Raw genomic sequence first — 23,754 nt, 5'->3', positions numbered from 1 at the left:
TCAAATTATCACTGTAGATCTTTTCAGGTATTTCAAATCTAGAAATGATTTATTTTACCAGTGCTTTTGCTTCTGCACATGCAAATACTTCAACCCATTTGGTAAAAACCTCTATTATCACTTGGAAGAATTGTTTTCACATTAATTGTTTCACATTAATTTAGTCCAATGAAATCTACACAATAATTAAATCCATACAAATGTGTTAAAAAGGGTTAAAAAGGGGACACTGGCTTATGGTGGATTGTGTTTTGCACATATTTGACCTGTTAGACAAAAAAGTATTTATTTATTTATCATTATTGGTGTTTTTTTTTAGTAATTAGTAAAATAAAAGTTAACTTCTTTGTCTCTTCTTCTATTTACTGTTTGAGACAGAGTCAGTGTTTTGGATTTGCAGCACATTTACAAATTGATTGGCAATTGATTAACTTAATAATGCTAAAATCAAGCCTTTATGGTTTATAAATGTAGCTGTAGATGTCAACATACCCGTTTTTTCATTGCTGTGCACACATGTACAGTTGAGAACATACTGACTGTCAGTATAAACGTTAACAACCTTTTTGTCCTTTAATTTACAAGCTTCAGTTATATCTACCGATTTCAGCTGCTTGAGCAGAGGCATTTTTTGGTAGTGGTCTTTTAAAGAGAACTTCAGCTTCTGTTACTACAGCAAATCATGTTGCATTTCTGCCATCAGGGTTTTTCCTGCTTAATCTGTCAAATAAACATTGAGTTTCTGCGTTTTCATTCATTAAGTCTGGTCTCGGTAAAACACTGAGTTATTTCTGACATGCAATCATGAGGCTCTCTATCTGTGGGGCAGCAGCCGTGTGGATAAGTGTAGCACATCTCTCTACAACAAGGTGTGGCTGTGAAAGGAGAACAGTTACGTAGGAGAGATGTCTGGAAGGAGGCAGATAAAATATTCTGTTAAGCAACAATATCACAGCCACTGCATGGGATACCTTAAGTGTTAATGGGTGAAATAAGGCTATAATTGGTGATGCCTGCACTGCCAAGGTAGCAGGGTTTCTGGCCATTAACACTCAGTGGGTTTACATGATGAGATTAACTCGATTCTCCATCGCGTTGTTTGTTTCTTTCTGACAGCAGCGACAACAACAGTAATATCGTCTCCTTCGACTTCCGGGTGACGATCGCGGGAAAAAATCTGGAGCATGCGCAGAACGCTCGATCCGATCCGCTGTCGTCTGCAGTGTCCATTTGGATCGAGTTATCGATCGGGGTCTTAATTCGATCGCAAGTAACCCGATCCGATCCGATTTCTTGCCAGAATAAGCTGTCTTCCTGTACCATCTATCATCGGCTGTTTGAAGGCGACCATCCCTGATTAGTTACTCAGCAAAGTAACGGTGATGTTATTTTTCATGTTCTATACGCTGTGTTATGTGTTATATTCTGTAACGTCTTTGACGTCAAAGATGTTCATTTTAACTGATTGAAGAATAAAAACACTATTTACAGTATTTTAGAACATTTGGTGTTTATTTGAACTCAGTAAATTGCAGCCTGCCGTGTCAGCATGTGTTGATGCTTCCTAAGGTTCGAGTTGCTTGAGGTAGACGTGGATAAAGTCTTTTCTCCTGGGCTTAGCTGCATGTTACAGGAACATTTTTACCTTTAATTAAAAATGATCGAGAAGTAGAGCCGGTTCTTCCAATTTGAGGATGCTACCGTTGAATTTCCCTGGCGTCGCTGTCTTGTTGTATTTGGCAGTAACAGCAACAGCATTGCAATGATGGGAAAAGTAAATAATTAAATTACTCGTTACTGAAAAAAATAATGCCACTAGTAACGCCGTTATTCTCTAACGCCGTTATTCTCTAACGCCGTTATTACCAACACTGGTCGACCCAGAAGTATCAACCAACCAGTCGATTAGGACTTCACAGCCCTAAGAAGCGCAGCTTAAAGCATAGTTTATACTTCTCCGTCATTTAAACGACGTCAACGTGGACCCCGACGCCGTAGCCTGACGAGCACCTCCAAAAAATTCTAACTACAAGACGTGGGCCGTAAGGGCTGTGATTGGTCCGCTCAGAGCGTAATTTCCGGCTGAAGAAGCTCTTTGACATTTGAAACATCATTTGTTCATCCAGGTTGTAAATTCACCCGTGGCACAGAGCACCTCCACAAACGTCTTCTCTGTCGCCTGCGCTTCAACATTTCCACTTTAAGCATTTCTTCTTCAATGCTGATGAGCTCCAGCTGCAAATACAGCTGCTCCACCTCGGTTGCCGTCGGTTACTGTTGTTAACTGTGACCGGAAAAAGATCAAGAACTGATCGAGCTGCCCTCGATTGGCTGTATTAGCGTTACACTTTGCTGCAGGAACATGTGGTTACGCCCACAGACGGGTTCACGTGCATCTGCGTTGGGAACTGTAGGAGCTGTAGGTGTGTGTGTGTAGAACCGGTTAAACAACGCCACCGAGATCTAAAGCGAGGCTCCATTTCACCAAGATTGATGCCAACAGAGCGCGATGCAACATCTGCCAAAAAGTCACCGCTGCTAAGGCAGCAACACGACTCATTTAATGAATTATTTGACCTGCACAAAGTCAATTTAAGAGCAGAAAGTTGCTCCGTGTTTGACTGTAAGAAGGTCGGACCGCAGCCATCCTCCTCTCAGCATTCGAGTCTGTGGACGCCACAGAGCAGAGCGGCATCATTCAAAATGTCCACCACTGGACTCGGCTTCAACTAAGAGCACCGAGGACGGCGCAGTGTGTCAGATTATAACAGGAAAATTAACGTTCAGTGAGATCCGGCAGAAATCTCAATGTTACTGCAACTTAACTTGACTTTAACCCCTGAAACCACACAAACACTCAGCCACGCCCCCTACTGGCATGGCGGTGAACATTCAACATTTCCACTTTAAGCATTTCTTCTTCAATGTTGATGCAAATACAGCTGCTCCACCTCGGTTGCCGTCGGTTACTGTTGTTAACTGTGACTGGAAAAAAAGTAAGGATTTGACTTTAACCCCTGAAACCACACAAACACTCAGCCACGCCCCCTACTGGCATGGCGGTGAACTGCAGAGCAACGTGTTGCCTCAACGCAGAACTCAGTGAAGACGTCACATCGACGCCATCGACTTTATGGAGGAGTATAAACTAAGTGTAATGCTCTTTGGTCAGACTACTCGAATAGTTTTGGCTAGCCTGTTAACTATTTGATATTCTATGAGCTTATTAAGCTTATTAAAAAGCAATGAGTCGGTATTCGATTGAAAAGAAAAGTGTGAGTTTAAATCGCCTGAAATGTTGAGTTGAAAGAAAGTCGACCAGTTTTTGCTCTGATGTGGTGGTTTATTGGTGCTTGTTTGAATCATACATATATTTCCTGAGTGCAAACACACTGACGTCCCCTTTATAAGGAGTGTAGCAGATACCCAGACACATCACTGCAAATGTTTCAATAGCACTTAAGGGTTAAAAATAACCTCTGTTCCTACAGCTCTCTGTCACATCAATTTCATGGCTGCAGACGAAGCCTATGACAGAAAAGCAGCTTTCTCTGCTTCTTTTCTGAGCTGAAAAATGACATCGCACTGTCTCCAGTTTCAGTTGCCACGTCACCAGGCTCAGACAGCACAAATCCTGTCCTTATTGTTGCATTACAACACGATTATCCTAATGTGCGTAAGTCCTAATTTGTAGTTGTTTTGCTTAAATCATTTTAAAGATAATTAGTTTTATCTAACTGACTAACCGTATGTTCATTTATATCTATTGCATGGGTTTGTGAAGACATGCATTTAGTCAGTTAGGCTACCCACAAAAATTGAAGTACCTGATGACAGACTGCAAAGGTGGTTAAATATATGAGGGTTGCAGTCCATAAATATCCGAAAAAGTGTGTCGGAGGTCATTTCTGCTTTGTGCATTCATCACATAAGCAGCTGTACTTCCTCCAATGTATGATTACAGCAAGTAATGTTTGTTCTCTGGCTAAAGTTTGTCAGTGTTACTGGCATTATTACTCTGGCAGCTCTCTGTACTACCGGCAGATGATCCTAGTGTCTGCCAAACAAAACCAACAAAAACAAGCAAGTTAAATCTATCAGGTGTTTAAAAAAATAAAGCTCTAAAAAATACAGAGATTCTCTCAGTGCACATGGTAGATTCACTTCAATGAAGAGCACTTGTGCTGTTCACAGTACTAAAGCGACGCAAAGTCCCAGTGAGTCCAGTCTGGCTTCTTGTTAGCTCTCACAAACCCTGCTCCAGCCCCAGAGCTGAGCCCAGCATCGCCCTGACTTTGCACATCCCCAGAGAGGCCCGCTGACTCAGCCAGGAGCAGCGGGGGGATGAATGTACGTCAGCCCAGTGCTGCAGCATCTCCCTGGGTGAGATGTGGTGGATGGACACCATGGCCTGATAGCAGCAGCGTCCGTACGGCACAACTGGCCCACCGGAGAAGAGAGGGCAGTGTGAGGGGAGCACTCCGGCTGTCCGGGCACACAGGCCTACAAAAACGTCCTCGGGGGGCAGAGGTGTAGATAAAGGTGACACGGAGGCTGCCAGGGAGATTTTGAGCAATGCGGAGCGGGATAAAACGTAGGCTGTACCACTACAATAGTCTGGAAAGACAGACGGCGGGTAGGCCCCTGCTGGGAGGTAGTGCTTGCTGCCCGGGTCGCGGTCAGGAGCCACATGGAGATGCACCCTGCCCAGGTAAAGGTCCCCCTGTTCGTAGGGGTTACGGCTTTTGTTCAGGAAGTGAATGAGGGCGTCGGGATTGAAGAGGACATCATCATCCACTTTGGCCATGAAGTGAGCCTGAGGGCAGAACCGGCGGGCCCAGCCCAGCATGGACAGGGTCTTCAGAGTGAGGTTGGAGTAGGTGTCCAAAAAACGCCCCTGAATCAGGTCTCCTCTTTCCCGAGCTTCCTCTATCAGGAGCTTACCGAGTCCAGGGTCAGATACCACACCCACCATGAAGAGGGTCATGACCCGCAGGCCTCTCACCTCCACCTCCCCTCCCCACGTGTCCCTGATGGCTTGGCGTGCCCGCTGATTGGCAGGAGCCGAGGTGACCATGGTGATGAGGTAAGGCTTGGCTCGCTGGCATACGAGCGGACTGGGCATGAGGAGGAACTCCTCGGGTCGGGTGGGAGGAATGCTCTGCGGCGGGATGATGCCAGCGCGAGGCTCCAACGCTGCGCTCAAGCCCATTGAGGTGACCCATGACTCAATGAAGTCCACAAAAAGCAGAGCGAGCAGGGCCGCACACAGCACAACTGCGCACAGAAATGGCAAAAACCCGAGCCTACTCCCACGCTTTCCAAATCTCGGTTTGCACAAGCCCCGTCCGACCATGACCGATCTCTCCTCTCCCACTGCGCAGCTCTGAAGATTTCTGTAGCTGCTGCAAACCTCCCAGTTTCTCCCTCTTGTCTCCTTCTGCGCCTTCACGCCAAGAAGAGCTCCCCTGTCATCGCGCCCTTTGTGCGTTCCCTCACCTCCGGACCCCGGTTTGCAGTCGCAGAGAGCGTCAGTGGGGACGCAGTACAGCAGCTGGCAGCCTTGTGTCGATGCAGCAGCCCACGCTGTGTTGAAAAAGTGGGATACGCAGCTGCGCAAATGGAGCGATCGATGTGGCAGCCGCCTGGAGCGATGTTTGGCCCGACTCTTCACTGGAACTGGGAGCTACAGCCCGGTCGAGCTGTGGCACAGATGATCGCTCTGCCTTTATGTGCAATTAAGCACTCCGGTGCCGTGATGCAACGGCTGTCTACCTCTTTAAAGCTGCGTGTTCCATGCCCGCCCTCAAGATAAACGATGGGACGTCCGACGTATGCCGCATTCATGCAAATATGATGGACTGGATAAATATTTTTTATTTTGGCAAATACTTGTCAAAAATATTGCAATTATAGCCTTCTTATATGAAGAAAAAAAAAGCCACACCATAAATTCATTTGTGTACTTATGCTGTGGAAGACCTGTCCTTTGTTATTCCCAAATACATAAATATAATCCAATTATTGCAACAATGTTGGTTTGAAGGCTAACAATGGCGAAGCACCTGCAGGGAGATGCGCAAAAAGGAGGGCCCTGATGCCTCTACAATGGAGTCCGCAAAGATGATAAATCAACTGAAAATACCATCAGAGAGAAGATCCCAACCAAACCCGGCGAAAAGAATCAGAAAAATGAAAATAAAACATGTTTCACATTGCTGTTTCAAGCTTTGCTTTGTCCGTTTGTCTCCCTGCAGCCAGCCGCTCCACACCGGGTGGTTTAGGGCGACACCTGGCGGTCATTCAGTGGTAGTGTTTACGGTGTGAAATTCTGTCTCTTTTTCTTTTTGTCACGCACAGCCCCCAGTTTGTTTTGTACGTTTCTTCTCGACTGCTGAAACGGATTTCTGGAAGTTAAGAGTTCCAAAGCTCCAAGCAGATGTCCGTGAACGTACGCTCTGCCAAAAGGTCCAAACTCTCTGCTCAAAACCTCGAAAGCTTGCAGAAAAAAACAAACTTTGCCTTCAGACATTTACATGAAACTCAAAAACACAAACACTAACAAAGTCTCACGCACTAGTGGGATGAATTTGAAATAATTCTGTAAAAACCTTTGATTTTGCATGAAAAACAGTGAAATATTGAACTCACAGACACACCTCATACCCATCAGACACTTTGACACTCACCAAAACAGGAAATTAAATTGATTTCTGATGTGAATCGTGTCTCTGTTACAGGTGAAACTTAACTATATAAACCACTGTTATTTTTTACAGGATGTCGTTTTGGTTCTTTTCTACACAACCATTTGTGGACCTCCAGAGATTATTTGGAGTCTTATCACCGCCTGACTGTAATTACAGCATTTCTTAAAAACCAGTGTGCTGTAAATGAAGTAGAATGAAATAAAAGGTAAAAAGAAAACCAAAAGTCCCTCCATAACAACATCCCCTCCTCGTTCTGGGTCCTGTCTCCTGGAGCTTACCGCTCTGGATCCATTGTGTCAAAGCTAACTGACCCCCGGGACATTTTATCTACAACATTATTCCAAAAATATCTGGGAAGCAACAATTATTACAACAATAGAGTCTTTTTCTTTGTGTTGAAAGAGAGACATTTTACTCATCTCCTCTTCTTTTAACAACAGACCACAAATGTCTTGGAACTGATGAAACCAGTCGCAGGACCCTTAGGAATGTTTCCCCATTTAGTGCCTTATAAAGGAGTCGAGCTGCTCAACAGTCGTTAGTCTTCTTTGTTGTATTTTGAGTGTCATGAGCCTCCAAATGTTTCAGACTGTTGAAAGGCCGAGTTTAAAGGAGAAGTCCAACACTTCAGGACTGTGTTGGACTTCTGAATGGATATACTGTGAGGAATAAAGCTTTAAAGCTGTAGTTCGGGGTCAGTGGAGATGTAACAGAGTCAATTATACAGCAGTAATATGTAGATTTATAATTAAAATAGTTATTACCTGACATGTCTGACCTCCTGAGACTCAGTTTTTGTACCTCAACGTTCACTTTTATGTGTCTCACGCTTTTACCTCTCCCCTTTTTGCTGTTGACACATATTTCTGTGTCATTTTAATTTGTATTTGATCAGGATTGACCGAAGGATTTTGTTGATTTTTTACACCTTTCGTCAGAATAAACGGAGAAAGATATCCTGGTCTGGGCCTGTTCAGGTTCATAAAAACACAGACAACACTAGAACCGAACCGGTTACAGAGACAATCAGAAGGTTTTCTGTAAGATTTGATCTAAATGGTTGAAAACAAAGTTCACTTCAAATTGTTGTGATTTAAAATCAAATGTAAGTGATTCAACGGATCCGGACGCAGCATCTTGTCATGACGGTGTTTTTGTCTATTTGTGAAGGCAGGTTTTGTGGAAGTTCCTCCCTCCAGCACACCTGAACGTGTAGCTAAGCCAGAATAGCATAGCATATATAGCATGTAGCACGTTTGCTAATATTTGTAGTTTTAATCATTTCGTCATCCAAAGCATTTTTGCTGTAGTTTCTTTTTGCTTTTTCCATCAATCCAGTGAAATCTCGGTTTCATCCGCTCAGATGTCTGTCTCTCTGTGAGTTATTTGAGTTTTAGACCAGCTGTTTCTGTAATGCAACCCAAACTGTAAGCCAAGACATCCATGTAACCCAAACAAGAGAAAGAATAATGATGTAAACATCAAATGAATGGACATTGGTTCTGTGTCGTAGTAATAACTCAACATCATCTGTTACTGCAAAGTTTTCTGCTGCCCACCTGCTGGCCCAGAGTTTACCAGGAACCATGAAGAAAGTTGTCAGTGTGATGGATATGAGCTGTTCAAGAGCTCATCTTCCTGTATAATTCATTCACTTCTCCAGTAATTCCCATTATACAGCCCTGATATTTTAGGAAAAGTGCTTATTAAGGAGTCATTATTCTTCAACAAGTCTGTTTCTTACTGTGTCTTCAATCAAATGATCAGTAATCAATGATTAGCAGCTTCATAATTATTATTAATGGTTAATACATGAAGAACTAGTTCATTATTCTCTTGATTCCTAAAAACAACTGGAAATTTCACATTTAATTGGTTATTCTAAAATGGTTTGTAGGTAAGAGAAAGAGTGTGCATGGCCCTGAGATGGACTGGTGAGCTGACTTTGCCCCGTGCCTAATGACACCCAGGATGGCCCCCACCCCCCGTGATACTGAACGTGATGAAGTGGATATAGAAAATGAATCGATGTCCCCCATCTGTGAAGAACCGGGAAAAAACCCTGATCCATTCACACAATTAAAACAAATAGAAACCAAACCAGAAACTAAATTAACTCACATATGGAATTAAAAACCAAGGAATAAAACAAGTCTACACAGGCCTATATGTGGTGATGTAAGCCAGTGCTTTAAGAACATAACATTTGATGAAATAAGTACAGGTGAGATGTTTCTGACCAATATTTAACAGCTGTGAGTACGATCATTGATCGTTGCAGAGATGCTGTTAGATTTACATTAAAAAAACACAAGAAAATAGCAGTAATTATGAAAAATGTGTCTGTGAATATTTCCTTGACGAAGATGACAAATTTATGTTGTAACAAAAATAAACATAGGCAACAATCTAATAAAAAAAACAGTATAATATTCCTATTGTGTGTCATTTAAATTTTAAAGTAGTTTTTGAGTTACTGTGAGAAGTTATCTCTGAATACAGAAGACCAACGTGCTTCAGTTAACTAATAACGCATGAATTCAAAGTTTAATCAAACTTCCCTTTATCCACATTCATTCTCTGATAATTTGACAATGAAGTCCTTAGACAGCCAGACATAATGACGTCACCCCTGTCTGGAGGGTGGGGGGGTTGGAGGCACGCGGGGACGCGAGAGGCAGGAGGGTGGAAAAAAAAAAACCCAACCATCATCAGCGTGCGGGCTGTGCGGGGTCACGAACTATGACCTTTAGCAGAAGAAAACCACAACAAATATTTTTTTTTTAAATAGCACAGCGCCTTAAATCCGTGACCGCGGCTTCCTTGAGGTAAGTGTCCGTCCTGGATGCAAAACAGTGATAGTGGATCATTAACGCGCACAGCTAATCTCCCGGCTAGCTTGTTAGCTAGCCGATGCGGAACTCCCTTCCTGTCCGTCAACGCCTGCTCGGCATCCGGGCATGAACCGCGGAAAGCAGGGTGCAGTCCAGCTACTCCGGTCGGGTTAACTGACTGCTAACACTTGACATCGCTGTCAACTTAATTTATTGTGGTCCCTGCACACTGAAATGACTGTTACGACGGGAGACACGGACACATTCGTGTCTTTCTGAGCAGCCCGTGTTTTCTTGCGTTTAGCTAGCTGTCATAGCTAATGTTGCTCAGCTTTAGCTTCTGCGGGTGAACTCGACCCTTTTACCTTTGCCATCCTGGGGATAGGAGTGGATGGGAATTAAAATGTCCGTGTTTTATTCACCACCGCTATATTTTTACATTCACCATCAGAAAATCAACAGCCTCACACTTTGCCGTGCAGAAAGAAAATTCCTTTAATGAACAACTTATCATAACGTTTGCTGTGTTGTTGGCCAACTGCCAGAGTCTCCATTTTGTTCTGCGCTGTGACGCGTTTGGAGTGTTTGATTGACATGTCGTTGGGCCAATCAGTGCACGAGATTAAACCGCATACTCCTCCCTTTTGCCGGTGAACCTGCAGAGAATCACAGGTTAATTAATCAATTGTCGCTTCGGCTGTCAGATTGGAGTCTAATACTAATTAAACAAAGACGACAATAAACAACACAAATTGGATGGATTGAAGAAAAAAAGGAGAAAATGCGACCGTATATACCTGCTGAGGAAGATGCAAATATGCTTTTTTTGGGGTTTTTCTTTATTTTCACGACTATTTACATTGTTGATTGTCACTGAAGGCATCACACCTATGAATGAGCACATATGGAGTTAGTAGAAAACAAAAAAGCGTGAAATAACTCGTGAGATTGCTCAGAGTAGGCCTCCTTTGCTTTGTTGACAGCGCTGCAAACCCTCAGCCTTCTCAGAGAGCTTCATGAAACGGTTTTCACCTCACAGGCGCACCTTCTCAGGGTTAATTTGTGGAATTTCTTGCCTTCTTAATGGGGTTTTGACCATTAGTCGTGTTGTGCAGAAGTCAGGTTTGTACATAGCTGACAGCTGTGAGAATTCATATTATGGCAAGAACCAATCAGCAGAGTAAAGAGAGACGACAGTCCGTCATTACTTTAAGAACTGAAGCTCAGTCAGTCTGGAAAAGTGCAAAAACTTTGAATGTGTCCCCAAATGCAGGCGCTAAAACCATCAAGCGCCCCAGGAAAGGAAGACCAAGAGTCTCCTCTCTCTAATCTCTAAACCACAGAGCAACAAATATTCGAAAGAAGTTTAAGACAAAAACATAACGGAGACGAGCAAAAGCGAACAAAACAGCACCTGGCTGGAGCCTTTCTGGAAGGACACACGAGACTAGCTGGTGTCTTCTGTAGTTTTTCACACGGATGCAACATTTTTCATCTAAAACATTTGAAACTTTTAGGTCTTCTGGGTTTTTAACGCGTCGTCTGCGACCCGACAGCATGTGCTGCTGCCCGATTCTTCTGTGACACTTTTGTGGTTGCTTGATGTCTTTGGCATCCTTCCAGAACGGACCTCAGTAATGACCTCAAATCGTCATGACAACCAACCTGAAGCTGCCCTCTCAGCAGAACGCAGACTCTGAGGCAGAGGTGAGTGCAGAGGAAGAGTTTCACTGTGTGGCTGCTTTAATAGTTCAATGTAACCTCTTTCAAACTTTGCTTTGGTACCATGATCCGACTCCCTTGGACTGTATGTTAACCTCAGAGACACACGTTTGCACACCGCTCCCTCAGCAGATGTATGATTGACAGATTAAAGCTTATTTGTTTGGCCCCTGCTTGTTGACTTGGATCCTTTCTGTGAAACCTCTTCAGGGGTCGTCCTCTCCGTCAGACTCAGCCATGGGTGAGTCTCCACAGCGCTTTCAGGTCCTCTCCTCTGAGCCGGCTGCAACACCACAGCAAATTCAGGTATTTGATGCCATCCTTTTTAGCACCAGCACAGCTTCAGTTCAGCTCATTTGAATGTTGACACCAGTGTGTTTTCCCCTTTCTGTCTGCCTCCTCCATCTCTCACACCTTCAGATTGTAACTGACCAGCAGACCGGTCAGAAGATCCAGATCGTGACCGCGATGAACCCGTCCAGTGCTCCCAAGCAGCAGTTCATCCTCGCCACAGCTGACGGCTCAGGGGCAAGCAAGGTCATCCTGGCCTCACCAGAGAGTCACAACACGAAGCAGCTCATCTTCACTGCTGCAGACAGCCTGATGCCGGGAAGAATACAGGTACAGTTTCCCGTGACGTCACCCTGTAATGCAGCGGCGCTGCTGGCAGTGTCTTATTTTTAGCTGTTGTTCTGATGCGTTAAACTCAAGTCTAATGGCCTGTGTTTGCTTTCCAGATTGTCACAGACCCAGTGTCGATGGAACGGTTGCTCGGACAGTCGGGAGATGCCAGCCGACCTCAGCCGGTGGAATACTGTTTGGTGTGTGGGGACAAAGCTTCAGGTACTGCACACATGACGCTCTGCATGTTCAGTTCCTCTGTGCCAGCTGTGACTCTGTGGCTTTATCTGCACTCAGGGCGTCACTACGGAGCTGTCAGCTGTGAGGGATGTAAAGGCTTCTTCAAGCGGAGTGTGAGGAAGAATCTAACCTACAGCTGCCGCAGTAAACAGGACTGCGTCATCAACAAGCACCACCGCAACCGCTGCCAGTTCTGCCGCTTGAGGAAATGCCTTAAGATGGGGATGAAGACGGAGTGTGAGTTTGCAGCCAAACCAGGAAAAGAAAGTCTGTAGAAACACATCAGGGCTTTGAGTAGGATTGAATTATCTCAGTCTTAGATGGAGAATGGAGAAACTCTTAGTGTTATTAAAGGATGAGGTGACTGTTGCTATGATTGATCTGATCCTGTCGTAAGCGTGGCAGAAATGCAAATAAAGCCTGCTTGCTGTTGATCTTCAGCTGTCCAGAGTGAGAGGAAGCCCATTGATGTAGTGCCCAGAGAGAGGCACGCCAACTGCGCTGCCTCCACCCAAAAGATCTACATTCGCAAGGACCTAAACAGCCCACTTATCGCCACACCCACCTTTATCTCTGATACAGATACAGAAGGCTCCAGGTCAGTGGAAAACAGTGCTGCAGACAAACCTCAGGCGTGAGTTACTATGGTTACTGAGCTGTAACCGATGTGTTGTGTGAGGTGGTTTCTGATCGTGCTCAGTGTCATGTGCAGATCCAGCCTGCTGGACCAGGGGATGCTGGTTAATATCCAGCAGCCGGTCATCCAGACTGATGGAACTTTGCTGCTGGCGACTGACTCCAAGGTTCGTCTGATGGCCCAAAAGTGGGATTGTGGCAGTAAACCCGACGTCTTCTCGTTCAGCTGCTCCCTGTCTGATTCTTCCAGCTTTTTTCCATATAATAGTTCGTGGTTCGCCTGACTTGTGTGATGCTGTTTGTCTTCAGATCGACTCTGGGCAGGGAGACCTGGGGACACTAGCCAATGTAGTGACATCACTGGCCAATCTGAGTGACTCGCTCAAAGAAAACCTGAACAATGGCGACGCCGCGGCCAGCCAACGCGAGGAACAGTCGGCCAGCGAGATAACGCGGTCAGTCCAGTGTAAAACCGTACAATACACAGCGAGGAAGTGTATCCATGCTCATGTCTCAAATGAACTCCATCCAGTGCCTTCGACACTCTGGCCAAAGTCTTCAACCCACCCGAGGCAGCAGTTGAACAAAATCTGGCCGAGAAGTGTGCCGGTGGAACCACGATCCAGCTGATTGGTCGGGACCAGGAGACGCCCATCATCGAGGTGGAGGGACCCCTGCTCACGGACAGCCACGTCGGCTTCAAGGTCGGTGAATGTAAATGTGATTTATTTCTACAGCCCTTTACAACAGTCCATTTCGGTGTAACCAAAGTGCTTTACAGCAGATAATAAATAAAGAAAAGAATAAGAAAAAAACAGTAAAATAACGGTAAAAGCAATAAAATACAGCAAAATTTAATAAGATAATATAAAAGAGTCACCATGCTACTGCGTATTAAAAGCCATCTGAAATAAGTAGGTTTTAGCTTAGATTTAAAGAGGCCCAGGTCAGAAATAAGACACATCTCGGGGGGGGGGAGCTTATTCCAGAGCCTGGGGGCAGCAACAGAAAAGGCTCGGTCACCCCAGGGCTTGTATTTTGACCTGAACACTTCCAGCAGAAGTTGATTTGTTGACCTCAGAGCTCTGCCAGGGTTACAGACAGTTAAAAGCTCAGATAAATACGATGGGGTGAGGCCGTTAAGAGCTTTAAAAACAAACATTAAAAGTTTAAAATCAGTTCTATAAAGGACAGGAAGCCAGTGAAGGCAGTTAAGAACAGGAGTGATATGCACAGGTCTGTTAGTGTTGGTTAAAGACGGGAAGCAGCAGCGTTTTGCACAAGTTGAAGGCGACTGAGAGAAGTCTGGGAGACGCCGACATAAAGTGCATTACAGTCGTCTGACCTTGAACTTATTAGAGCAGGGATGGCTTAAAAACATTTTAACTTTGGCCAGGAGACGCAGCTGGAAAAAACTCCTCCTGACAACATTGTTAATTTGTTTGTCAAACTTCAGATGACTGTCAAAGGTCAAAGGTCACTCCCAGATTTCTGACGGTTGAACTGAGCTTTGAAGACAAGGTGCTAAAGTCGGCCGCCACAGTTTCCCCAAACACAATACATTCAGTTTTATCACCATTTAAATGTAGAAAATGTTGGGCCAACCACTGCTTAATGTGAGAAATACAATCAAACAAAGAACATTTTGCACTGTTACTATTTGGCTTAGATTTGTAAATCGTCTGCAGAACAGTGAAAAGAAAGGTTGTTCCTGGCTAAAGTGGTAAACTCGGCTTGTTGCCGTCTGCAGACACTCTTTTGATTTGAGCTCGACAGGAAATGACATCATCAAGGACGTTCTTTTTAAGCCGTTTGCTCCCGTCTGCTCATCCCATGACCTTTGTCTGTGTTTGCTGCAGCTGACCATGCCCAGCCCGATGCCCGAGTACCTGAATGTGCACTACATATGTGAGTCAGCTTCCAGACTCCTCTTCCTCTCCATGCACTGGGCACGATCCATCCCTGCCTTCTCAGCTCTCGGGTGAGAAAGTATTGAATGTTTTTATGCATTTAGCAGACGCTTTAGAGCAGGGGTCGGGAACCTATGGCTCGCCAGCCAGGTGTGGCTCTTTTGATGACTGCATCGCAGATAAAACAAAATATTCTCACTTGTTTTAATCCATCCATCGATTTTTCATGTCCTGTTCAGGGCTGCAGGAGCATTATTTTAATTGGATGATACTGGACTACGTAAAACAGGTAAACGCCCCCTTTTGAATCAGTCTGCTCGGTCATTAGCTCAAAGCTAACCCTTCGACGAAGAAGATGGCGAAAAGAAAAAAAGATGACGAGTATCGTACATTTCAGGCCGAATGGACTGAAGAATTCGCCTTTGTGGAGAGAGCAAATTCTGCGGTGTGTCTAATTTGCAAAGACAAAATTACATCGATGAAACGGTCGAATGTAAAGCGGCACTTCGACACGCGCCATGCTACCTTAGCATCAAAATACCCGGCAGGAGACGGCAGAAAGAAAGCGAGCCGAGAGCTACTAAAATATAAAATATATTATATGGCTCTCGTTGAAATAAATTTCCAAATTTTTTGCTTTCATGGCTCTCTTAGTCAAAAAGGTTCCCGACCCCTGCTTTAGAGTAAGGGGGGGTCTTGCCTAAGGACCCCTACAGGAGGTAATAGTAGCTTTCATGCAGGGGATTTGAACCCAGATCTCCCACATGGAAGGTGGCAGTCACACCACTACACGATCCAGTCCCCGTTTTCTGCTTTCTGCTGTGAAATAACGACCTGCCTGCCTCTGTTTCTCAGTCAGGAGGCAAACACCAGTCTGGTGCGAGCCTGCTGGAACGAGCTGTTCACTCTGGGTCTGGCTCAGTGCGCTCATGTGATGAACCTGTCCACCATCCTCGCTGCCATCATCAACCACCTGCAAAGCAGCATCCAGGATGGTATGGACCAAAGACCTCGTCATCAGTTCACAGTAGGACACACACATAAAAACCGTAGTGAAGAAATGTTCCTTTTAGCTCGGTAGACTGTAGGCGTTTTCAGTTGCTGTAGATTTCTCAGAAACATTTCTAAAACAGGACAGTACTGACAGTACAGCTTTAAGTGAGCCATCTATGGTGACATGTACATTTGGGCATTCTCTCCTCAGACAAGCTGTCAGGGGAGAGGGTGAAGCAGGTGATGGAGCACATCTGGAAGTTTCAGGAGTTCTGTAACAGCATGACGAGGCTGGAGACGGACAGCTATGAATACGCCTACCTGAAGGCCATTGTGCTGTTCAGCCCAGGTGAGACACTGACTTTCCCTCAAGTGTTTCTGTATTTATCAGACGCTTTTATCCAAAGTGACTTACAAATGAAGATATAACAGCTTTTGGTTTGGACATTTAAATAAAATGAAGCTTTCAGCTGGAATATCTGCGTCCGGGCTCTGCTTCACCATCACCGTTCTGACACAACTACAATGAGCTGAACTCCACTTGGCTTGAATTGAACTGTTTTATTCAGGTGCTTTGAGAGTTTGGAGCTATATAAATAAAACTGAATTGAATATATTTTGTTGACAGCGCTTCCAAAGCAGGATACATGTGTTTGTGGGATTCTAATGGGCTGAATATGATCGTAATTTACCAGCATAGATGTCACAAAAAGCTTTATTCATTCATAAAGGAGTCAAAATAACACCAGGAGGGCCTGTGCTGAATGCTAAATGCAGATATGCTGCAAAGAATGTTTCTGTTTCTGTATTTATCAGACGCTTTTATCCAAAGAGACTTACAAATGAAGATATAACAGCTTTATAAAAAGCTAACAATAAGCTAACAATAAGCTAACAATAAGCTACATAGAAGGAACCCAGGAGTCCGACTCTGTCAGAGGGGACAGAGTAGAGATAGGGTGCAGGCATAGAAGGAAGAGCAGAAAGATAAAGTGCAGAGATAGAGGGGGGAGGGAAGTACAAGGTAAGTGCTGGGATAGGAGATGCTCTCTGAAGAGCTGGGTTTTCAGGAGCTTCTTGAAGATAGACAGGGACGCCCCTGTTCTGGTAGCGCTCGGTAGGTCATTCCACCATCGTGGGACGGCACATGAACAGAGTTTGGATTGTCTTAGGCGTGGTGTAGGAGCTGCTAGACGACAATCCTGGGACCAACGGAGGGACCCAGTTGGGACAGAAGCCTTTGCAAGAGCATTCAAGTAGATGGAGCCGTTCCATTAAGCTCTTTGTAGCTAACATCAAATAACAGGACATTGAAACTGAGGAGGGAAAGGTGTAAAGGACCAGAATCTGGTCGTGTGTTTGACTCCTCAGATCATCCGGGTGTGGACAGCGGCGGGCAGATTGAGAAATTCCAGGAGAAGGCGCTGATGGAGCTGCAGGACTACGTGCAGAAAACCTATCCCGATGACACATACAGGTACCTCAGCGGCATTAAGACCAGAGGAGATGCGTTACTCTGACGGACAGTTCAGAGAGAATTCAGGGTCCCAAATGTTGCTTCGTGAAGCGTCAGCTTTAGGGCTGCAGCGATACAAGAATCTCACGATACGATTTAATACGATTCGATACGATTTAATACGATTCGATACGATTTAATACGATTCGATGCTATTTAATACGATTCGATACGATTCGATTCGATACGATTCGATTCGATACGATTTTATACACATCATTTTCTGAAAGATCTTAAAGGGACAGTGTGATTTGACATGAATCGTCGCTGATTGGACTGATTTTTGACCTTTGAACCTGAAGGACAACAAACAAACGTGTCTTCAGACTCATGTTCATCTTGTGAATATTACATCATCAACCTGCTTGTTTTACTTGCAAAATACCATAAACACAAATCCAAATTCTCTGATCACAAACCATCTTTTTTAATTATTGAGAAGAAGCTCAAACAATAAATTACAACAATCCTACAATCTATAAACAGAAAAGCCATCAAAACCACTGAGTTATGCACTTTATATAACATTTTTATAACTAATTTACCACTGTTTTGTATAATGTTAATGTTTGGTGTTTTCACTCATTGTAAATTCTGACTTTTCAATAAAGTTTGCTTAAAAAAAAAAGAAAAAGTCGATACTCGCGGCTGAAAAATCTATATTTTATCAGGAAACAAATATATCGATTAAAATCAGTCGGCTTGTTCCCAATCCTCCAGTAAACAATGTCAAACTCTGGCATGAAGCCCATTAAAGCCAGCTGCCTTTCCAGAGGATCTCAGATGGCGAGAAATCTGAATCCAAGTCAAGCTTCCTGGAGCTGTGGGCCAAAATAAATGTCCAGCTGCTCAGATTTCTGAAGGTCATCCGTTAACATTCAGCTTGTTGTAGGACTCTGTTTGATCATCACTTGTCTGGATAATCGGGTGAATACAAGAAATCAAGATGATTTTCCTCCTCAGGTTGACGCGTATCCTGACTCGTCTCCCCGCCCTGCGCCTTATGAACCCGAGCATCACAGAGGAGCTCTTCTTCACCGGCCTGATCGGCAACGTCTCCATCGACAGCATCATTCCCTACATCCTGAAGATGGAGACGGCTGAGTACAACAGCCAGGACTCTGACTCAGCAGAGTGACTCTCAGCAGCCTGAAGTGTCATTTAAAAGTCAGTGAGTCTCCACTCTGTGGGTTACAGCCATGAACTGCGGCCGATGCTCGCTGGGGAACGCTGGGTAGATTAGGACGACCTGGAATGTTCTCTGCAGCTCATTTAATGGCTCCTAACAGAGCCGTTTGACATAGTTTTCTATTTGTTTGAGCCTCTAACCTGATCTCCTACATGTTTAAATGTTATCTTTTGATGCAGATGTATCAGACAGTATCCAGTCCTGAATGTAAGACTCATATAAACAGACTAAGGACCCCCCCCTTCCCCTCAGATTTACTTATTTATACTAGCTTTTTGCTAACGTGAGCACAGGCTCCAGCAAAGACTACCTTTTCTGACTGTGAGGTCCCGGTTTTCCCCTTTTTCTCCGACATCAATTGGAAATTCTTTGATTGGATCTAAATAGTTGGATTTTCAGCTTCTGATCCTTAAAGTTAAAATAGACGGGCTGTCCTTCTGCATCCCAGCTGCCTTAAAGTGCTGCACATAATGAAACTATTCCACCCTTTTTCTTTTCTCTCCATCAGCCTGGCGCCCACGCTTGGCCCCGCCTCCCTTCTCTGCGTGCGTTTTTTGTCCACGACGATTATTTCTTTCAAGAAAGAGATTATTTTTAAAGCTTTGGGCTCAGAAGTCTGGCTTTGCGTAGCTGTGCTACTGTTTTTGTTTGCGTTATTACATTATTCAGCTTCTGTGGCGCTCGGGCTGACTAAAAACCTCGTGTTTTTCGCTTTAAACCTTCCTGTGCTGTGAATACGTTTGCTCGTTGCATACTAAGTGTACTTAAAGTACGTTTGGGCAGGTTTCCCCGAGTTAAAAAGAAAGAAACTTGATATTTTGCGTTAAGCCCGCCTCGGGCGCAGCGGCGTCTTGAAGACGGCGTGGAGACGAGCGGCGGCTCGTCCTCTCGCGTAAACTGCTCAGCAACATGAATGAAGATGTAAATACATGGATTATGTCTTGTGGAATAACTGTCAGTTGTGATTTGGTTTAAAACCCCCAACAGACTGTTTGTAAAGGCACTGGTGAAATGACACATCGTACATGTGATTTCATTAAAATGAGTGCATGTTGTTTTTAAGCAGGGTTTTCTAATCTTGTCGCCGTCTGTCCTAATAAGGAGCCTTGTTATGGTTTTTATAGTGCATTGCTATGCATGAAGAGTCTGCTTAAGCACATTTTATTGTGGCTTTAAAGTATTTAAAATATTTACTACGAGCAGTTGCCTCATTTGAGGATATCGGAGCGTTTTTCCCCCCTTTTTTCTTACGTGGACTGCGTATAATACCCATGGTTAACATTTTATACTGTGTAAATGTACTGTTTTTTTCTCAGATGTTTGTCTTCGAATATTCGCACCGACAAATTCAAACCACATTCATCTGCCGCTTAAGTTGAATCACATAGTTACAAACCTACATTTCTACCTCACAGATGATAAATCAAATGTATTGATGACTGAGCTCATGTATCGGCATTCCAGTCTCCGAGGCCTGCTTCTCTGAAGCCACGCATTTTCAACAAAATAAAGAAATATTCATGAAATATCACGTGACTGAAGTTGTTCATGCTCGAAATAGATTACAATAATGCTACTTTTAGTCAAAGGATTAGCTTTGACAAATTGGAATTGATCAGTCTGACGATTCTTTGACATCAGTGAGGAATATTGGCTGAAATCAGTGAGGAATATTGGCTAAAATAGCTTTCTTCGCTAACAATATGTATCATATAATATCCACATATTGATGAACAAATCAAAAATCAGTTTTACTTTCATTCTTGGCAAAGAATCTTTTTTCTTAGACAATTTGAACTGATTTTTATGCTTAATCTCTGTTTCAATCAGGTAAACATTCAAGGGGAAAGGAAGTAAAACACAGTTTAAATCAGCATTTAAGTAAGAAATGCCTGTAAAAGTTGTTATTTGTGATAGATTTCTAATTTAAATGTCGTGTTAACATGTTGCAAATGAGGAATATCTGTCTCCTATCAGGTTTTGTGTGCCAAATATCGAAAAAAATCTTAGTTTTACTGCCATCGCACACATGCTTTTCATGTTTATGACCCGTCAGTTGAGTTAACCGGCGCCCCCTGTCGGTCACCAGGCGCATTACTGACGGGGGCGCCTTGTAACGTCATCAAAACGCGTCACTTAGTGTGGCTTCAGGCAAACAAACGGGTATCAGATGCTGTTTGGGGAAGTAGAATAGAAGGTTTAAAATGCCTATGAAAGGAAGGTTTCCGATCAGGAGGACCATTGAGTATCTCCAAAAGGGCGACATTATCTTTAAAAACAGAGTGAAGATCATGACGGTGAATTACAACACGCACGGAGAGCTCAGCGACGGCGCAAGGTCAGAGCAAACAGCAGCGCTCACATACCTGTCCAACTCGTTTTTTCTACATTCAGATAATTAATCCAGTGCTAAAACACAGTGGCTGAAACTCCTAATGCGCGCTCTTTCTCCTGTGTTTTGCAGAAAGTTCGTGTTCTTCAACATTCCTCAGATTCAGTACAAAAACCCTTGGGTCCAAGTAATGATGTTCAAAAACATGACTCCGTCTCCGTTCTTGAAGTTCTACCTGGGTTCGTAGCCTCTTATGTTGTGTAAAGAGACGGTGTGAGGCTTGTGCTGACGCCCCGTGCCTTTCTGTGCAGATGACGGCGAGCAGGTGCTGGTGGACGTGGAGGGGAAGGACCACAAACACATCGCGCAGCACGTCAGGAAGATTTTGGGCAAATCGGGGTAAGTGCGTCCGTCAAGTTTCATGTCCGCCTTCAGTAGCTCCGGGAAACGTTCAGACCCTTTCACTTTGTGTGCAGTTTGTAGCTCTTCAGCTTCATTTCAGCTGGATAAACCTAAATAAACCCAGCAGCAAGCTTTAGCTCCTGTTTTGGAGGAATAAAGCACCTCGAAGAGGTTCTTAACATACAAGAAGATCTGAAGCTTTATAAACCAACAGCAGTTAGTCTTTGAAATCAACTCCTTTGACCCGGCGTGGGCAGATCTGAACTATAGTCTTCAGATTCCTGGTGAGGAGTCGAGCTGCTGCAGCATCAGACTCACAAATACAGTGTTACAGTAACTCTACTAAACATAAACCGGCTTTCTGTGTCAGGCTGTGATATTAAACCTCCAGATATTCTTCAGGTTATAGTGAGCTGACAGTGTTACTCACCTGATGTGGCTACTGAAGTTCAGGTCTGATAATAACACCCAGATTTCTGGCTTATATACTCTCAGTGCACTGGGAAAGCTCCACTCCTACCGAGGCCACCTGAAAGTGTATTTATCTATTCCTCTTTTTATTTCTCCTAACAGAGAAGTGTTACAAGCCGAGGCTCTCGCCAAGATGCAGGCCTCCAACCCTGCCAACTTTGGACCGAAGAAGTACTGTCTGAGGGAGTGCATCTGTGAGGTGGAGGGCCAGGTGCCGTGTCCTGGCACCACGCCGCTGCCCAAGGAGATGACGGGAAAATACCGTGCCCGGATGGCAGAGTCGCAGGAGTGAGGGGCTGAGAAGGAAAGCGGACTTTTGGAGTTTTCCCTGGACAATATTCTGATAAATTGCAGGTTTTTATGGCCACATGAAAGGACTGGCATCCTGCTCCAGAACTGCAACACACCACCTGGTTATGTTAATTTCTGCACTTATTTACACGAGTCAGCGCTAACCCAGAGCTGAATGCTGTAATGTTAACATCCAAATAAATAAAACCCACGGTGCAGCGCGGTTCTGAGAAAGCCAGTGGTTTGCGTTCATGTAGATGTCTTTAAAAACTACCAGAAAAAAAGGGAAAATAGTTGCAAACGAGTGTGTGTAATAAAGCAAATAAATGAGTTGATGGAGCATAAAGGGAGTCGTTCCAACTGTGAAGGTGAGCATCTTTAGCCTGAACCCTCTGAGACGAGCTTTCTGTCATTTCTTTAAGGAGTCTTCAGGAATAGTTCTCCAGGCTTCTTGAAGGACATCCCAAAGCTCTTCTTTGGATGTGGGCTGCCTTTTGTTCCGTTCTCTGTCAGATGATCCCACACTGCTTCAATAATGTTGAGGTCCGGGCTCTGGGGAGGATTCATCCCTCCATAAGACCTGTTGCCACTGATTTTCAGTCCACTTCTTGTGTCATTTGGCACAGCTCAGCCTTTTCTCCCTGTTTCCCTTCCTTAAGAATGGCTTCTTGACAGCCACCCTTCCATGGAGACCATTTCTGATGAGGCTTGGGCCAACAGTAGATGGATCAGCTGAAGGTCCAGATGCATCTCTCAGGTCCTGTCAGGTCACAGCTGGATTTTTTCCTCTTTCTTAAGGACATCACTTTCAGATCCTGTTCATCTGCTGTAGATAGTTTTTTAGGCCTGACACTTCTTCTTCTGTCCTCCACTTGTCCAGTTTCCTCAAATGTTTTAAGGACACACTGCACACCATGCTGAGATATGCCAAGTTTTCAGCTAATAGCTCTTTGGGAATCACCTTGTTGCTGCAGAAATCCTATTTTCTGTCTGTCAAACTGTGTTTTCTTTGCTGTTTTTCATAGATGCAGCTAAAGAAATGGGAACAAATGATGTGTCTTTGTGACAAAGTGCCTAAAGATCCAGTTTAAAATGGCTTCTTTGCTAAGTTGTCTGTTCTGTGTCGACACAACACTGGTTCATCCCTTGAGTTAGGAGCCTTTTTGCTGCCTGAATGGTTCAAAGGTCAGAGTTAAGTGGCTGAACAAAGAAAAACTGACTGCTTGGAAGAAATATATAAAGAAATGAGGGCTGTACCAGGACTTCTGCATCTTCTTGTATATCAGTTGCTGGACCAGTGTTTTCAGTTCCCTTTGAGTTTTTTTTTAACAACACTCTACACCATGCAGATACATTTCCAGTTAATAACTCTTCGGGAATCATCCTGTCTGTCAAACTTGTGATCTTCTGTTTTTGAGACACAGCAAAAGAAATGGGAGCAACAAAAGTGCCTGAAGTTAATATTTAAAACCCCTTCTTTCCATGTAGACACAGCACAGGTTCATCCATCGAGTTGGGAGCCTTATTTGATTGAGTATTCAGTAACCCACACTCCTCTGAAGCAAGGACTGGACTGAAATTACATGAAAAAGCAGCCAACGTCCAAAGAAAATTGTGAAAGACCATCAGAAAGCCTGAACCGCTCCAGTCCAAGAGCACTTTAAAAGATTAGTGGCTGTTTGGAGGCTAAATATAAAGAAATGAGAAGCAGAATAAAACCCGCTCAGTCCTAGAAGTTAACAGCTCTCATTGGCGGCTGCAGCCTCTGCCAGCAGACCAATGTTCCCCTGCTTTATTGCAATAAAATCTGCTTGGCAAGAACTCGGTGAACTCCCAGTGAAAAGGCATCGTCTTGGCCTGCAAACTGTAGCCCAAAGCCTGGCCTGA

General features: G+C 44.2%; 3 protein-coding genes across 5 annotated transcripts; 2 read left to right on the top strand and 1 right to left on the bottom strand.

The window, feature by feature from the left end:
• Positions 1 to 3,322: 3,322 nt before the first annotated feature.
• Positions 3,323 to 5,822, bottom strand: b3galt4 (UDP-Gal:betaGlcNAc beta 1,3-galactosyltransferase, polypeptide 4). Its single transcript, XM_072366505.1, has one exon. The coding sequence runs from the start codon at positions 5,354 to 5,356 to the stop codon at positions 4,247 to 4,249; it is 1,110 nt and encodes a 369-aa protein (XP_072222606.1). The 5' UTR covers positions 5,357 to 5,822; the 3' UTR covers positions 3,323 to 4,246.
• Positions 5,823 to 9,396: 3,574 nt separating this feature from the next.
• On the top strand, positions 9,397 to 19,902 carry nr2c2 (nuclear receptor subfamily 2, group C, member 2). Of its 3 annotated transcripts, none has more exons than XM_072366503.1 (15): positions 9,397 to 9,538; positions 11,168 to 11,251; positions 11,477 to 11,572; positions 11,687 to 11,887; positions 12,004 to 12,109; positions 12,185 to 12,364; positions 12,569 to 12,725; positions 12,840 to 12,930; positions 13,073 to 13,218; positions 13,296 to 13,467; positions 14,623 to 14,744; positions 15,529 to 15,668; positions 15,878 to 16,015; positions 17,038 to 17,143; positions 18,146 to 19,902. In XM_072366503.1, exons 2-15 carry the CDS (start codon positions 11,198 to 11,200, stop codon positions 18,318 to 18,320), a joined length of 1,884 nt encoding a protein of 627 aa, XP_072222604.1. In that variant the 5' UTR covers positions 9,397 to 9,538; positions 11,168 to 11,197; the 3' UTR covers positions 18,321 to 19,902. The 3 variants fall into 3 exon arrangements, with proteins under 3 accessions (XP_072222604.1, XP_072222603.1, XP_072222605.1); XM_072366502.1 differs by having other exon boundaries at positions 12,569 to 12,761; XM_072366504.1 differs by lacking the exons at positions 17,038 to 17,143; positions 18,146 to 19,902 and having other exon boundaries at positions 12,569 to 12,761; positions 15,529 to 15,700; positions 15,878 to 15,996.
• A 578-nt stretch (positions 19,903 to 20,480) lies between these two features.
• mrps25 (mitochondrial ribosomal protein S25) lies at positions 20,481 to 22,152 on the top strand. Its single transcript, XM_072366789.1, has 4 exons — positions 20,481 to 20,709; positions 20,836 to 20,942; positions 21,015 to 21,102; positions 21,679 to 22,152. The coding sequence occupies exons 1-4, from the start codon at positions 20,576 to 20,578 to the stop codon at positions 21,866 to 21,868; spliced, it is 519 nt and encodes a 172-aa protein (XP_072222890.1). The 5' UTR covers positions 20,481 to 20,575; the 3' UTR covers positions 21,869 to 22,152.
• The last annotated feature ends 1,602 nt before the right edge of the window (positions 22,153 to 23,754 follow it).

This window comes from Leuresthes tenuis, unplaced genomic scaffold (genome assembly GCF_036924035.1).
Source record: "Leuresthes tenuis unplaced genomic scaffold, fLeuTen1.0.hap1 SCAF_16, whole genome shotgun sequence".
Lineage (NCBI taxonomy): Eukaryota > Metazoa > Chordata > Actinopteri > Atheriniformes > Atherinopsidae > Leuresthes > Leuresthes tenuis.
This window is presented reverse-complemented; position numbering and strand designations above follow the sequence as displayed.